At 39.1% G+C, this 16,240-nt stretch overlaps 1 protein-coding gene across 2 annotated transcripts in view; it reads left to right on the top strand.

Moving 5' to 3' along the window:
• Positions 1 to 12,223, top strand: part of MOGAT1 (monoacylglycerol O-acyltransferase 1) — a 28,723-nt gene extending 16,500 nt beyond the window's left edge. The window contains exons 6-7 of one of the 2 annotated variants that reach the window (XR_005218866.1): positions 6,133 to 9,375; positions 9,876 to 12,223. Coding sequence is in view for 1 of the 2 variants with exons in the window: in XM_037850036.1 (XP_037705964.1) it covers positions 6,133 to 6,287 (155 nt within the window). In the remaining variant the exon portion in view is untranslated. Of the gene's footprint in view, positions 1 to 6,132 lie in introns of both variants that reach the window. The other variant, XM_037850036.1, reaches the window with a different exon arrangement.
• Positions 12,224 to 16,240: the final 4,017 nt, after the last annotated feature.

Here is a 16,240-nt window from a genome sequence, read left to right on the forward strand (position 1 = left end):
TTTGCCAGGTTTCCCTACTATAAAGACACCATTTGTTCTCTTTATTATTAACAAATAAAAGCAGGGAGGACTGTTACTTAAAGACTGTGTAATTATCCCATTCCTTATCAAACTTTCACATGATGGTTTTAATATGTGTTGATAATTCTTGCATGAATCAATTTCTGCAGTCGTAATTGCAAAATGGTGATTTTCTAACTCTAGCATTCCTTCTGCATTTATTAGTTGGCATTTTGCTATGAAGAAGGACTTTCACTTGTCCCTTCCAATGGTAGATTACTTTGAGTTATAGATACCCCGACAAGCTTATTGGCTATGTTTGCTTGTAGTACAGAAGTCTCCAGTCCCAGCTCTCATAGCCTCAAGACTCATGGACTTTCTCGTAACTCCAGAGCCCATCTTCTGATTGTGGATGTGATAAAAGTGTTTATTCCATTTTGACTCTTAAGGCAACATTGAGGAAATACAAGCAATGCAGTCAAGAAATTGGTTCTTCCCACCTGTAGGCACATTGTGCCAGGTTAACAGTAAGGCACCAACCACACACACACACACAAATTGATTTGACCTTTAGAAGGCATTTATCGTCTATATATCATCATATCAGCCAGATACATAGAAGGAGCTGGCATGGTTTGAGGTCTGACTCTGAGTGACTTTGGATGTTTCATTTATCTTCTCTGAGCCTCAGATTTTACAGCAGTAAAGAGGGGATAATAATAATTGTCATATCTTCTCTCCAAGCTATTCTGGGGGCTCAAATGACAGGAGCTATGGGAAATGATGCTGTAAATGCCAGGTGCTAGGCAAATGGAGGCTGGGGATACTGAGTAGAAGTCTGTCCCAACCCGACTGTGGGGATCTTTCAAATGGGCTTCAATATCCATGTGCAAGGATTCTTGCTGAAATGTTAATCAAATCAGATCATGAGGAAATAATCAGGCAAATCCAGATGTGGGACACTGTATAAAACAACTGGCCTGGACCCTCAAATGGTCAGTGACATGAAGGACAAAAAAGGAGGGGACTTCAAGCCACACAACAGCTGTCTTGACTTGGAGGAGAAAGCAGCTATAAAAAGAATATTGTTGGGGCAGTTTTTAAAGTTTGAAAATGGGTTAAATATAAAATAATATTGTACAGATGTTAAATTTCTTAGGTATGAAAGTATTGTTGTTATAAAGGATGGTATCCTTATTTGTAGGTGATACATGCTGAGCTATTTAAGGATGATACATCACATGATGACATCACATGATGTCTACAATTTAATTTCACATAGTTTTATAAAACTGAAAATAATCAGACACACACACATATGTAGAGAGAAAGAGAAAGAAGCCCAGTGTGTTAAAATATTGAAAATTGGTGAATCTAGATGAAGGGTATACAAAGGCTTATTGTATTATTTTTTTGATAGGTTTGAAATATTTAAAAATAAGAAAGAGAGTGGAATGTATTTTTTGTTGTTGTTGTTTCAATTGATTTGAAATCACTTGAGGGCAAAAGTAGTCCCTTATGTTTCAAATCATTATTATATGTGGATGGAAAAAAAGCAGACTAACATTCTCTGAAATAGAAAGGAAGGAAAGGGAACTTAATTAAGTTTTCATTGTAAAGTAGGGCTTAAAGGAGATAACAGTGTAAGATAACCAGCATGTTAATGTGTGTATATGTTTGTGTGTACAGATAGATGTACATACTGACACATGCAAACACACACGCTTACAATGGGTCTTTTTCGAGCTTCTATCATAAAGCAGAGGTTGGATTTGAAACCACATTTTATCTGGTACCTAAGTTTCTACTCTTTACAACCCCACTCTGCCACACAACACCCTACCTTTTCTGTCTCTAATTGTTCAGCTATGTACAGTCTTGAGAAGGAGTATTTCCTGAGTGACACCATTAGAGAGATTAAGTCTTTGGAATGTTTCATAATTGCAGAAAAATAGAACAAAGATTTTTTTTTATTGTGAAAGGTCTACAGCTTGCTTCAATGCCCATTCCCAAACTCTTTTCTGGCTATTTATATTACAGCCCATGGAGCTGCTTATTCTTCATCTTAGGTAAATATAGCACAGTGCCCGTAGAAATTGGAGCAAGACTTCTGTCCAAGGCAAGAAATACGTAACTAATCTTGAACTGTTGCATGGAATTTGGAAAATGGAGCCAATGAGCATGCCATCTATAAAAAGCAGCAAAACATAAAATGAGAGCTATGATTCCTGACTCTTCTACAGCTAAGTAGGCATTGGCTGATTTTTCCAGAGCAAGAAGTTCTATTTCCAAGAGCAGCCGGATACAGCTGTTTTTCCTTTGTGTTGTAAAAAGCAGTTTGCAACTGATCTAGTCTTATGTTGATAACATATTTTTTTTTCTTCTCTTTAGTAGCAAAAATCTCCTGTTAGTTGAAATTGAGAATGCTTGTCTCCAAGGGCTGCCAGGGCCCTTCTCAGGCTATCTCCATTCGCAATAACACAATTCCAGGGGGATCATTTTATTTCATCCTCACAACCATGGAGTTGGGTATGGAAGGGATGTTTTGCATCCTGGTTTCGCAGATGAAGACGTTGAGGCTCTAATGATAGTAGCAGGTGTCAGAAATAAAGCGGTACCTGTAAGGGGATAAACGCTCAACTCGGTTCTGGAGGAGAAAAGAATTTATTTACCATCTTGCAAGATAGGGCACACAGCCAGAAACGTGGTGGGTGGGCGTGCGGGAGGAAGAACATGGCTATCTTTTAATCTCCTAGTCCTAATGCGCAAGTCCCTCCCCTGTTTCCCCATTGGCTGGGTACTACAGAGGTTACAGCCTGTCTGAGAGAGCTAACTAGCCCGTCTTTGTGATTTTAATTTGTACAGCCTATCCGAGAGAGTTCATTTAGTTTAAATTTCCTGCTGGGAGTTCCCGCCTCTGATTATACCCCATGTCCCTTTATGGTCCAGTAACCGTGGTTACTTTTCCATATAAGGAGCTGGCGCAGATTCTAGGCTTACGTCACGGCTCTGTTTTTCTTCCCTTTACCACAGGGCCTGTTTAGGCCGGTTCTGCCACCATTTTCTCTATTCCATGCTGTCTCTGTGTGAGAGCTAAACTTAACCGTTTCTTACAGCAGGTAAAATGTGACAGTGCTTATAACATGTTAACTGGGGCCCCTTGTGTGGTGGCCTAAGGGGATAAGGCAAGTTTGCCATAGGGCTGGGATGTGAAGCAAGATAGGGGCCCCCAGAGCCAATGCCCTGCTCCTCTGTCCCCAATACCTGCCTCCCCATCTACAGAAAGCACAGTGACCGTGGAGCCTCCATGTCTTCGTCTCACAGCCTTTTGGCCAGAGCTCATTCCTTGAAGAGGTTTGCATTTCTGTACTGCTATTCAGGTTCATGAGGATTTTCCCTGGACTAGTTAAATGAATCTTTCTGTGCCTCATTGTTCTCATTTGTAAGACAGGGGCAGTAATGGCTGCTGCGCTAGGTGGTAGTAAGGATTCAAGTTAATGGTCTCTAGTAGACCCTCAATAAATCATAGTTATATTTCCAATATAGAAGCAATTTAGCCTCCAAGTAGCTCAATTTGGAACTAAATTCACAACAGGAGGTTGTTTCCCACTTAATGGCTTAGGGGTCTTCAGCTTCATTTCTGTGAGCTATGATTCCTTGAGTTCTTGGGTAAAAGCATCAGTCAGGATGAGGGTTACCACTGCCTTTACCCCTGAAAAGCCATTGAGAAAGGTTTCTTATTCTCTAATTTAGTTTGGGTCAATTTAGAAATGAGGGGCTGGAATGCTGAGTTTAAATCTTAATTTCATCTGCTTTCAGCTCTCAAATTGTGTAGGAGCTTTCAGTACCTTGATTTCTCTACACGTAAATAGGAGGAAGGCTAGTATTACTATGCCTGTCACAGTTTAAGGAGAAAATATCTTGTGATGATAAATTCAGTATATGTAGGCATTTTTGGACTCTCTAGAAGAACCATCTGAAATATAATAAAGCTATTAATAAGAAAATAACAGCAGTAAAATTAGCTGTAGAATAACTGCTAGAAAAGAAGACTTGATTAGTAATTCAGAATTCACACACCCTAATTAATGTAAGCTGGGACCAACACACTTCTGTGTGGCTCTTCTTAGACCCATGTGTCTATAAGTCCCCCACTCCCACTCCAAATAGTTATACTCGACCTCTCTCATAGGGAAAATTTCACTGCTTATAAAAGCGCTAAGAAAACAGAAGCTCTGTCTATACAACTAAGAATATGCTAGTAGATTTCTCAGTTTACATATTGATTCCTCAATTTTTCCCTCAGACAACATCAATGTTCACAGCTGGAAGGAAGCTGCAAGATCACCAAGTTCTACTCTTTTATTCTGTAAATGAGAAAATTAAGGCCAGAGAGGAAGCTAACTTGCTCAGTGTATATTTTGGTGAGCTAGAGCTAGACCTGGTCTAGCCTGGTGCTTTTTGGGTCACACCAGCTCCTGATTCCATCCCTAACCGTATTAGCCTCTTCTAGTCCATATTTCCAACCACAACTGACAGGGTCGTGTGTTTAGTCCTTTATGTTGAACTACAAAGGACTGATGACTATTATACATAAATTTGACATCCAAGCTATCAAAGAAAATTGCACATGAGCTTCTTGAGGCTATATCTGGTTTAATACTTAGCAATTTGAAAATATTAATGTTGCAGTAAGGATATATTATACTGTATGTGTGACATGTATGCATGGATGTGTGTGTATCACTTCCTTCTCTTTGCTCCCTTGCCTCTCCTATAAATGTCATTCATCATTACCTTGTTCTCAGTGACTTAACAATTGCTGGGCTTTCCCTTAACTAACCACCCTCTGTTACAGATGTGAATCTGAGCCTTGCATGTGCGTTTTGTGACTTATGACAGGACAAGAGAAACCCCTTCTCCTGCGAGTTCCTTTCTATCACCTACAGCCCCACATGACCTCATGTCCAAACTAATAAAAAATAAGAAGAAGCAGTTTGTATCTTGGGGGTGGTTGATTATCCTGCACGTTTTCAACGTTTTGCAATCAGCAGCGGCATGTGACCAGTAGGGGGCGCAGGGGTGCAGTGAATAGCAGAGAAGACCCAGGGAGCAGGTGCCAAAACTAACTGTATCTTTGTATTCTCTAAAAATTCGAGACAAGTGAGAAAAAAAAAATGTCTTATATAAACACCTTTAAAAATATGTATAGAAATTGCCAGATTTTTAAAAAATTAATTCATTTTTTTTGTAATCATATAGGTAAGACAAATGTATTCTTGTAAAAAATACATACAATATAGATGAAGTGAAAGCTTCCCTATCTCTACCTCATTCCCTAGAGGTAATCACTGTTATGGGTTTGTCATCTTCCTCTCCAGACGTTTTTCTATGCATTAAATGCTTATATATACACCTGGAAATATGAATTTTTTTCATAAATGGAGCCATACTATATTTTTTTGCAGCTTGCTTCCCCCCATTTTTAGACATCTATATATGTGTGTGTCTACATGCATATGTTATTTAACTTTTAAAAAATGGCTGCTTAGGATTCCATTGAATGAATGTTTTATTTAATAATTCTTCATTGAGATTTTTAGTTAGCTTTCGATTTTTCACTGTTACAAACACTGAAATCCTCATAATTGCATGTGTTTCCTTAATACAGATACTTAGCTGTGAAAATACATATTTTTTATTTTTTAGAAAGACCATTAAAAGAGTTGGAATGGGGGGTTGAAGCCACATGAGTCAAAGATTTCACAGTCAGTATATAATAGGGCACTGTGGTCTGGCTGTCAGCTGTGCCAGAGGGAGAGTGCCGGTGACGTGGACACCCAGCTATGTCCAGACACCTCACAGCTGCAGTCAGCACAGTAGCTCATTTAACTCGAAGTCAAAACCACCAGGGAACTGACAATACAGAGTCTGCTGAGAAGGAAAGTTCTTTATTATCAAGTGGGATGGTGTGACTACTACCGGGAACCAGTAAAATGAAAAAAGGATTGGCACGATTGGGCCCGAACGGATTCTGATTGGCAGGTCTTTCTAGAACTCTTTGTTAGCAACAGTTGTCGGTGGTGGTGTGGCTTGGGTTTCTCATGGATGATGTATTCTCTGTTTTTGCAGTTGGCTGCCCAATCCCTGTTCATCAGACTCTGAACCCAACCTCAGAGCAGATTGAGGAGCTGCATCAGACCTATATGGAGGAGCTAAGGAAATTATTTGAAGAGCACAAAGGGAAGTATGGTGTTCCAGAGCACAAAACTCTCATTTTTAGATGATTGTACTCTTAGAAGGCATAAAGGAGGACAAGAGAAAATCTCCTTGAGAGAATAAATATTTTAAATAAGTTTATTTTTTTTCTCTGACTATGGCATCAAATTTATGGCTGAAAAGTATTCTTTATGGTGACAACTGTTGATGTTTTATCTGTGGTAAATAAAAATACAGTTGATGACTATAGGATGAGCCTGGAGAGGAAAATAAGGCTCATAGTAACCTTCCTCATTTAGGAAGTCTAAATTGTTTTACTGGTCAGGAAAAGCTTTAGAATTATTTATGTGTTCCAAAAACAATTACAGCTACCAAAAAATTTAGACCCTTTAATACAGTTTCTGTTTTGGGTGATGAAAAAGTTTTGGTAGTGGATGGTAGCACAACACTGTATGTATTATTAATGCCACTGAATTCTATGCTTAAAAATTGTTAAAATGACAAATCTTGTGTAATGTGTGTTGCCACAATAAAAAAAAATTAGACCCTTTTCCTAAACATCATGATAGTTTTAGGTGGTGTTGACTGAGTGTGAAAGCTGTCATTCAGCCCAGCCAGAACATATAGGAGACAGCATGTAAAATAATTTGCCATTTGTTGGTAAATAATGTTAGTAATATAATGTTAGTGAATAATGTTACTTCACTACTTAGATAATTTGATCCTTTAGGTCGTACCAACCAATGCATTTTTATATGATATTGCAGATTTTTTATGAAGTTTTGGAAATAGGATGAATCTGCCATGTGGAAACCCATGTGGACAAGAGCACTTCTCATCTCTACTTATGCTCAGGAATATGTTCATCTGCTATAGAGAAGGAGATCTGTTTAGAAGACATGCTTTTTTTTTTGCACATGTTTTGGAACATTGAGTTTCCAAAAAGTTTTCATGGTAACATAAATAGTTTTAATTTGCTTCCCAAATGGCCTCTTTGTTGTAAGATGGGCTACGAAAGAAAGTACCCTCTCCAGGGAGCTGTGTTCTGCTCACAGTGCATCTGCCTGGATCCACAACTGGCAATTAGTTGGCTCACAATAAGTACTTGCTAAATGAATGCATTTATAGGTGAACACACAAACAAATTTTGCCATTAGGCCATGAATTTTAAAAAGTATACCATAGGACAAAACCTATTATAAGGGAAGAACCACTTTCAGATGGAGACAATTTGCTATGTTTGATGTCCCACCCCACTAATCAACAATCCTGAGGGCAGGTTTGTAGGGAGCAAGTCAGAGGGAGGTTTCTGAGAGTCACTAAGTGTTAAGTTACTACTCAGTAAGTAGGTAAGAAGAATGCCCAGTTTCTATATGATCTCCATTGTAGATGTTTGCTTCCACGCCTCTTCCATGCTAGGTGTTTGTGGGCAACTTCATTTGAGTTGCATCCTAACTTAGTGGTAATATGTCTTCAGAACTCTGATTTTTAAAACCTCAAGCCCTGGGCTGAATCCCAGATTGGGTTTGACAATAGCAAAACAAAATTGTATTGGTTGATGTCTTGAATAGGAAAGCATTTCTTTTGCAAAAAAAAGTGAACCTTCTCAGTTCTTCTTAACGTTAGATCAATTTTTTGTCAAAGCAGGGAACAGGAGACAACAAATTATAAAGATGCAGAAAAGTCCACTATAAAGTCCTTTTGGACAAAATAAAGTAAAAGGAGCACCATTTGAATAAAGTTACACCCCAGTTTGTGAGGTCAGTCCTTTAGAACAAAGCTGTGAAGCACAAATAACCACAACAACCAAAGGCCTTTAAATTATTACAAAACCCATGATTTCATTCCTATGGAGAAGTTTACTAAAGTCCTGTGATGCACAGTTTATTGTGATTTCACTTAGGCATGAATTTTAATTTCCCATTCAGTAGTGAGAGGGTATCTTAATTTCCCAGGCTGTTAAAACAAAAACCCCCACAATGAGTTGGCTGAAACAATGGGAATTTACTGTCGTACGGTTTCAGAAGCTGGAAGGCTAGCTTGCTTCCAGGGTTGGTAGCATTTTGGCTGGCCGGAAATCCTTGTGTTCCTTTGCTTTCCTGTCACCTGGCAATACATGTAGTGATGTCCTCTCTTTTTCTTCCCATTCCACTGACTTCCAGGTTCCAGCTCCTCCCTAGGACTTTCTATTTCTGAATTTCTTCTTTTATAAAGGACTACTGTAATCTGGATTAAGACCCACCCTCATTCTTTTGGGCCACACCTTAACTAAACATAACATCTTTAAGAGATCCTATTTACAGTGGATTTACACCCACAGGAATTAAGACCAAGAACATGTCAAATTTGGGGTCATAACTCAAGCCATCACAGAGTGCCACCCAGCATCAACTGGATTATCAATTCAAACTCATGCTTAGTAAAGCAGGGGCACTAAAAAATGAGAAAAATTCTGTCCTTATGAATTTATCTAATTTTGCCATTAAAAAAAAAATCTAGACAGACTCACCTTTAATTTTGACATATACAAAAACTGTTTTAAAAATACATATTGATGGGCTTATCTCTTTATAGGGTCTCTAGAGGCCTTAATTCCTGCCATGCCAGATTGCATGATATATTCAAAGTTCCATATAGTCCTACAGATTGCAAAAGAATTTTTGATATTAATATTTGCTACAGCAGAAAAGTGGGCCATATATTGTATGCCCTGGTACGATTTGATGGAGGTTTCCTTCCCTATTTTAAAGGTACCCATTTACTATGCAAGTGCACATCGTTTTAAATAGCAAAGCAAAATAGTAACAACAACAACAACAAAATCTAAAACACTGCAAGAGAAACAGGGCTTATAGCCTTGAGGAAATACGCATTTATGCTGGTTGAGTTGGATTTTCTTTCCCCTCCCTTTCTCTTACACACGGAGTGCAGGCTGGGTCATTTCCTTTGTCTTGCACCTGGAAGTATACAAAATCATCAGTAATCAGTTAGCTTCATTATGTTTACGTTGAAGGTTGCTGCTTCAATGCTCCTGAAGGCCAGCTTGTTTAGCTCTGTGGAAAAGGAAACTAAGGCAAAGGACGCTGGATGATTTAATGCAAATCCTTCGCCACTACTATGAAAACAATCGAAGTGTGGAACTTTCTGGGTTGATGGGTGAGCCTTTAATATATGCACAGGGTTAAAAGGGAGATCCCTATCTTATCCAGTAGGTGTGTTTCACCGGAGAAATGTGAGATGTAGTGTGGATGTCTAGTAATGTCCATGCTTAGTTAACTTTAAATTTAATCTTTCAAACTACCTCACTGGTGCAGAACACCAAAGTTTGTGATAAATTTGAAAATGATTTTTGGGTTTGTTAGCTGTCTTCATTGATGGGATTTGTTGATTGGTTGTTGCTTTTCAAATAGCCCAAGATTGCTAATTCTCATATTTGTATTTTTTAAAACTAAGTGATAAAGTACTCATTTGTGGGGCTGGGTTATTATCAAGTGGAATTTGTATGCATTTTTTAGGGAGAAAAACAGATCAACTTTTAATGTAACCAACCAGTTGGCCTACTTTCTTAAGGATGACAAAAAGGGGTTCTTTATATTCAAAACAAAGGGATTTCTCTGGTACCTCATATTTTGAGTATTTCTGTTAATCCTTTCCAGATACCTCCAGTTTATGCCTTAACATCTTATAAGAGGAGGAGAAAATTTTGTATCAATCCATTGTTAACCCATAGGATAATGCTTTCTTCAATAGAAGAATCTGTCTTGTTTGCAATGTGACCCTGACATCAACAAATAGACTTTCAGTGGTCTCGATAAATGCTTGTGGCATGAACCTGGAAGTTTGATGGATTGTATCTTGGAACGCAAGTTTTAGAGCTAGGAGGGGCTTCACAGTCTGTCTAGCTCTTCCTTCTGCTGATGAGGAGTTGGGACACAGTGAGGTTTAACAGATTGGAACTGGCCTTGTGTTCATGTTTCTCTGCCCAAGATTGAACGGGAGGTTCTGCTATTACATGATCATTGATTACATAAATGTAAGAATCCTGCTACAAGACAGAAATGTCAAAAAAGTGGAGTATGCATTAAAAATCCACTTAAAGCAAGGAATTTAACAACTCTGAAGCAAACTCTGTCTTATTGGTATTGAGAACATGTTTCCTTTTGGAGACCAATATACCACATTGTTGATTTTTCCCTTTTACAAGGGCTATTTTAGAAACGTGTCCTGGGTGAAATCCAAGCTTTCAACAATGGGCTTAGCCACTAGAGCCTTATGTATTGGAGCAGCAGGGATAAGGCAAGATGCTTTATTCCTGGACAACTGATGAGCAGTTGGATTGTGCAGTCAAAGCAATCCTGTTACACAACAGGGGTGGAAATAGTGCATCTATCGCCTCCTTCACAGCCTCAATTCCAGAGTCTATTCTGGCTCCAGCCTCACCCAACTGGGTTGTTGCTGCTGCTTTCTTATAGCTCTTAGATTCTGGCTAAGAATCATTACAGGCTCTCCTGAGAACAAAGCTAACCCTGCCCCTCCTCTGCTCTCAAAGGCTGTGTAATTCTCTCCCTGCCTCATTTCTAGATGAGCTTGGAGCCTTAGGTCTTCCTGGTTGGATTCCATGCCCACCTGTGTGGATGTGCAGTGATGTCCAACGTAACTGCTTCATTGTTTTCTATTCTCCAGGCTTCTATTTTGGATAGTCTTATAGCCACTGTCTTCCACTAACTGACCAGGCTAGTGGCTTTGGGCCTCAGAAGGCTTTGAGCCTTCACATGTAAACAAGAGTTGGGAGTGAATGGTCTTCAAAGCCCCTTCTGCCTCCATCTATACTATGGTCTCTGCCTAGCCTTTTTCCTGTCATTGTTATGGCATCTAGTTGGAGATGTAGTTTATCTGATCACTTTCCTCTTTCTCTATAATCCTTACTTGATTTATTCCTCCAGGAAATGCAGTGTGCTGAAATGACTGTCTTACTTTCTTTGTATAAGTAAAACACAAATCGCTACTGAAATTTCTCCCGGGTCACAGTGAACTTTACTCATGGTGGTTCTAATAAATAATTTATTTCTCAAAATAAAAGTAGGAGAAATTTGTCTAAGAGGCTTCATCTTTTGTATCATTCAAAACCATGGAATAATTCAGTGTATTACATGTTAAAATCTTTATAGGAGACCGTTAAAGTTTATATTTTATAGATTGTATATGGTGTTGCTGTGTGCTTTTTAAAGCTCCCAAATGTTAACATTTGGGAACAATAAATGTGTTTTTATGCCCAAGTTATAAATGTGGGATGTGTTTTTTAACCTGGATGGAATGGTTTTCATTTCCTGCACCTGACAAGGCTGAATGAGTTTTGTCTTGGGGATGAATAGAAACAAGAGAATTGCAGCAAAATGCTCCATGAGCATTGCAAATTCTCATACTGAAGAGTCAGTATTTTAAATTATCTTAATGGGATAAAGACAAAACATAAAGCAGGGGCCAAGCTAACAGATAACCACAGATGTACAGATATAAAACAAGAAAAGGGGTTGATAAGAAGAAGCAGAGACAAGAAACTGTCATGGTCTCAACATGGTCATAACAGAAGTGAAGCTTCTCTGATACAGAATGTTTCAAAAATTGGTAGAAAAAACTTATTGATAATAAATCAAGTCAATCACTGCTAATAAATATGGGTTTTTTGGGGGCGGATGATGAAAATGCTCTATAGTTAGATTGTGGTGGTAGATTGAACAACTGTAAATATATTAAAACCACTGAACTCTACAACTCAAATGGTGGATTTTATGGTAAATAAATTATATCTCAATAAAACTGCTTTGAAAAATCAAGTCAATTATACAGTTGCTAAAGTAATGAAAGAAGAAGCTAAATACGAAATTCCTTCTCTTATGTGTCAAGAATGAAATTGCCTCCCTTTGGATGTCTGCTCTTTGTGCAAAGTTTATGCCTTGATTTTTGAAACCTTATAATGAACATGATTAAATAATTGTTTCAATGCTTTTTTTTAATTTTAATTTTTATTGAGATTGTTCACATACCATACAATTATCCAAAGATCCAAAGTGTACAATTAGTTGCCCCCAGCACCCCCATACAGCTGTGCATCCATCACCACAATTAATTTTTGTTCAACTTTTAGAACCTTTTCATTACTCCAGATAAGAAATAAACACAAAGAACTGAAAGAAAGAAAAAAAAAAAAAAGAGAGAAGGAAGCTCAAATGCTCCCATATCCCTAACCACTCCCCTCCATTGTTGACTCGTAGTATTGGTATAGTACATTTGTTACAGTTTATGGAAGAACTTGAAATACTACTAACTGTAGTATATAGTTCGCGATAGGTATATATTTTTTCCCTATATGTCACTCTATTATTAACTTCTAGTTGTATTGTCATACATTTGTTCTGGTTCATTGAAGAGATTTCTAATATTTGTAAAGTTAATCACGGACATTGCCCACCATACGATTCAGTTTTACACATTCCCATCTTTTGACCTCCAACTTTCCTTCTGGTGACATATATGACTCTGAACTTCCCCTTTCCACCTCATTCATGCACCATTTAGCACTGTCAGTTATTCTCACAATGTGCTACCATCACCTCTGTTCATTTCCAAATGTTTAAGTTCATTCTAGTTGAACATTCTGCTCATACTAAGCAACCACTCCCCGTTCTTTAGCCTCGTTCTATATCTTGGTAACTTATATTTCATGTCTATGAGTTTACATATTATAATTAGTTCCCATCAGTGAGACCCTGCCATATTTGTCTTGTGTCTGGCTTATTTCACTCAGTATATTGCCCTCAAGATTTTGTCATCAACCCATTTGTTTTTTTTAAGATGGTTTTGTTCCCATGCCATACATTCCAACCTAAGTAAACAATTGATGGTTCCCTGTATAGTCACATATTTATGTGTTCACCACCCTCACCACTATCTATATCTACATTTCTACCAAAGAAGCTGGAGGAAGAGTCAAAGAAGGTAGAGAGGCAAAAGAAAAAGAAAAAAGAAAGAGAAAAAAAAATGACATCTAGGAAGCAGCAAAAGGAACGATAACCTTAAATCAAAGTAGAATAAAGAGTCAGACAACACCACCAATGTCAAGTGTCTCCCACCCCTCCTCTATCCCCCCCATCTTATCTGCATTTACCTTGGTATATCACCTTTGTTACATTAAAGGGAGCATAATACAATGATTCTGTTAATTATAATCTCTAGTTTATGTTGATTGCACCCCTCCCCCAATGCCTCCCCATTTTTAATACCTTACAAGGTTGACATTTGCTTGTTCTCCCTCATGAAAAAGCATATTTGTACATTTTATCACAATTGTTGACCCCTCTAGTTTTCACCAAGTTACACAGTCCCAGTCTTTATCTTTCCTCCTTTCTTCTGGTGTTCCACATGCTCCCAACCCTCCTCTCTCAACCATATTCATAGTTATCTTTGTTCAGTGTACTTACATTGCTGTGCTACCATCTTCCAAAATTGTGTCCCAAACCTCTCATTCCTGTCTTCTCCTGTCACTCTGTAGTGCTCTCTTTAGTATTTCCTGTAGGGTGGGTGTCTTGTTCACAAAGTCTCTCATTGTCTGTCGGAAAATATTTTGAGCTCTCCCTCATATTTGAAGGACAGTTTTGCTGGATATAGAATTCTTGGTTGGCGGTTTTTCTCTTTCAGTGCCCTAAATATATCACACCACTTCCTTCTTGCCTCCTTAGTTTCTGCTGAGAGATCCACACATAATCTTATCAAGCTTCCTTTGTATGTGACAGATTGCTTTTCTCTTGCTGCTTTTAGGATTCTCTCTTTGTCTTTGACATTTGATAATTTGATTATTAAGTGTTCTGGTGTAGGCCTATTCATATCTCTTCTGTTTGGAGTACGCTGCGCTTCTTGGATCTGTAATTTTATGTCTTTCATAAGAGATGGGAAATTTTCATTGGTTGTTTCCTCTATTATTGCTTCTGCCCCTTCACCCTTCTCTTCTCCTTCTGGGACACCAGTGACACGTACATTCTTATATTTTGTTTCATCCTTAAGTTCCTGGAGATGTTGCTCATGTTTTTCCATTCTTTTCTCCATCTGCTCCTTTGCGTGCAGGCTTTCAGGTGTTTTGTTCTCCAGTTCCTGAGTGTTTTCTTCTGTCTCTTCAGATTTGCTGTTGTATGTTTCCATTGTGTCTTTCATCTCTTGTGTTGTTTCTTTCATTTCCATAGATTCTGCCAGTTGTTTTTTTGAGCTTTTGATTTCTGCCTTATGTATGCCCAGTGTTTTCTTTATAGCCTCTATCTCTTTTGCCATATCTTCTCTAAACTTCTTGAATTGATTTATCATTAGTTGTTTAAATTCCTGTATCTCAGTTGAAGCGTAAGTTTGTTCCCTAGACTGGGCCATAGCTTCATTTTCCTTAGTGTAGATTGTAGTTTTCTGTTGTCTAGACATCTGACCTCCCAGGCCACCCCAATCAGGTTTTCCCAGACAACAACAAGCTCAGGTCACAGAAGGAGGAAATATTCAGTGTCCAGTTTCCCTGATGGTGTGTCTTAAAGAATTGACACACCCTGTGCTTTTCTGCCCAGCAGATGGTGCCTGTCAGCCTGTCACGGGCTGGTATGAGGGGGTGTGGCCCGCGGCTCTCTACCCCCAGGCTCTGGGGTCTGGTTCTGAATGTAAGGCAGGCAGGATAGCTGGGCCCCTCCTCTTTCCCCTTGGGAAGATTTGCCCCCTAGAGAGAGGTCATTTGCATATAAATAGATTCTTTGTTTCTCTGGCTCTGTCTCCCCCTTGTCTGGGTCAGAGTGCTGCAATTTTAAAATGGCTGAGGCTTTCTTTACTGCAAAGCACTGCGAGAAGTAAATGGATGAGGCTTTCTCCACTGAGCCGCCCAGATTGACAGACAGAAAGCCCCCAGATTCACCCGTCTGCCAGAGATAGCACCCAATCCTCTGGGCTCCCCGCCCTGAGAAAGATATGTCCCCTGACTCTCCCAAGGTCAGTCATCACCAAAAGCCTCTATCTGCTTGTTGGGGATCCGCAGTCTGTATTGAGTAGTTAGTATTAAAACCCCAGTCGGAGCTGGGCTGAGGTATGCTAGCTTGTTCAGAGTTCTGCTCTCTAGCACCACCAGGCTTCTGTGAGGGAGGGGCCCTCAGCTCTCAGTGTGGGTCCGCAGTTTTTACTTACAGATTGTATGCTGTGATCTTGGGCATTTCTCCCAATTCAGGTTGGTGTATGAGTAGACAGTCACGTTTGTCTCCCCACAGTTATTCCAGGTTATTTACTAATTTTTCTATCATTTATGAATTGTTCCAGGGGGGTGTAACTAGCTTCTACTCCTCTCTGTGCTGCCATCTTAGCTCCTCCTCAATGCTCTTTTTCAGCATTTTGTTGGATAAAGAACATGCCGTTTCAGTAATGTGTAAAATACTGTTTGACTTATATTCTACCAGTATTTAATGCTGCAGTTTCAGGATTAGTAAATATGATCCTATATAAACAATAGTCAACATTTATTGAGCACCTACAAAGTGCCACATATTGGGCTAAGTACTCTATGCACATTAGGTGATTTAACTCTTAAGCTAGCCCTATAAGGTTAGTACTGTTTTTATCCCTCAGGAAACTGGGGCTCAGAGGCATGAAGGACCTTGCTTGAGATCACCCTGAGGGTGACTGATGCCTCTGGGATTGACGCCAGGTCCTCTGGGTGTAGGACTCAGCAGCCCTGGGGTCCATTGCCATGGGACTCTTGGGTAAGTGACCTTCTATTTTTCACCTAATAAATGGGAGGGTGGAACATAACTGCTGAGGTTCTTTATGGGTCTACCTGGCTGTGATTCTATTCCAAAGCCATCTACATATCTGAGCAGCCCCTCCAAATCCAACAGGCACAGGAGCCATCCTCAGGGCAAAGAACAAGGCCCAGTGTATCAATATGGGAGAGCAAAATGGCAGAGAAGAAGCAGAAAAAGTTTCCTAAATGGACTAATATCCTGCTGTCAAA

Source organism: Choloepus didactylus, chromosome 9 (genome assembly GCF_015220235.1).
Source record: "Choloepus didactylus isolate mChoDid1 chromosome 9, mChoDid1.pri, whole genome shotgun sequence".
In the NCBI taxonomy this organism is placed as follows: domain Eukaryota; kingdom Metazoa; phylum Chordata; class Mammalia; order Pilosa; family Megalonychidae; genus Choloepus; species Choloepus didactylus.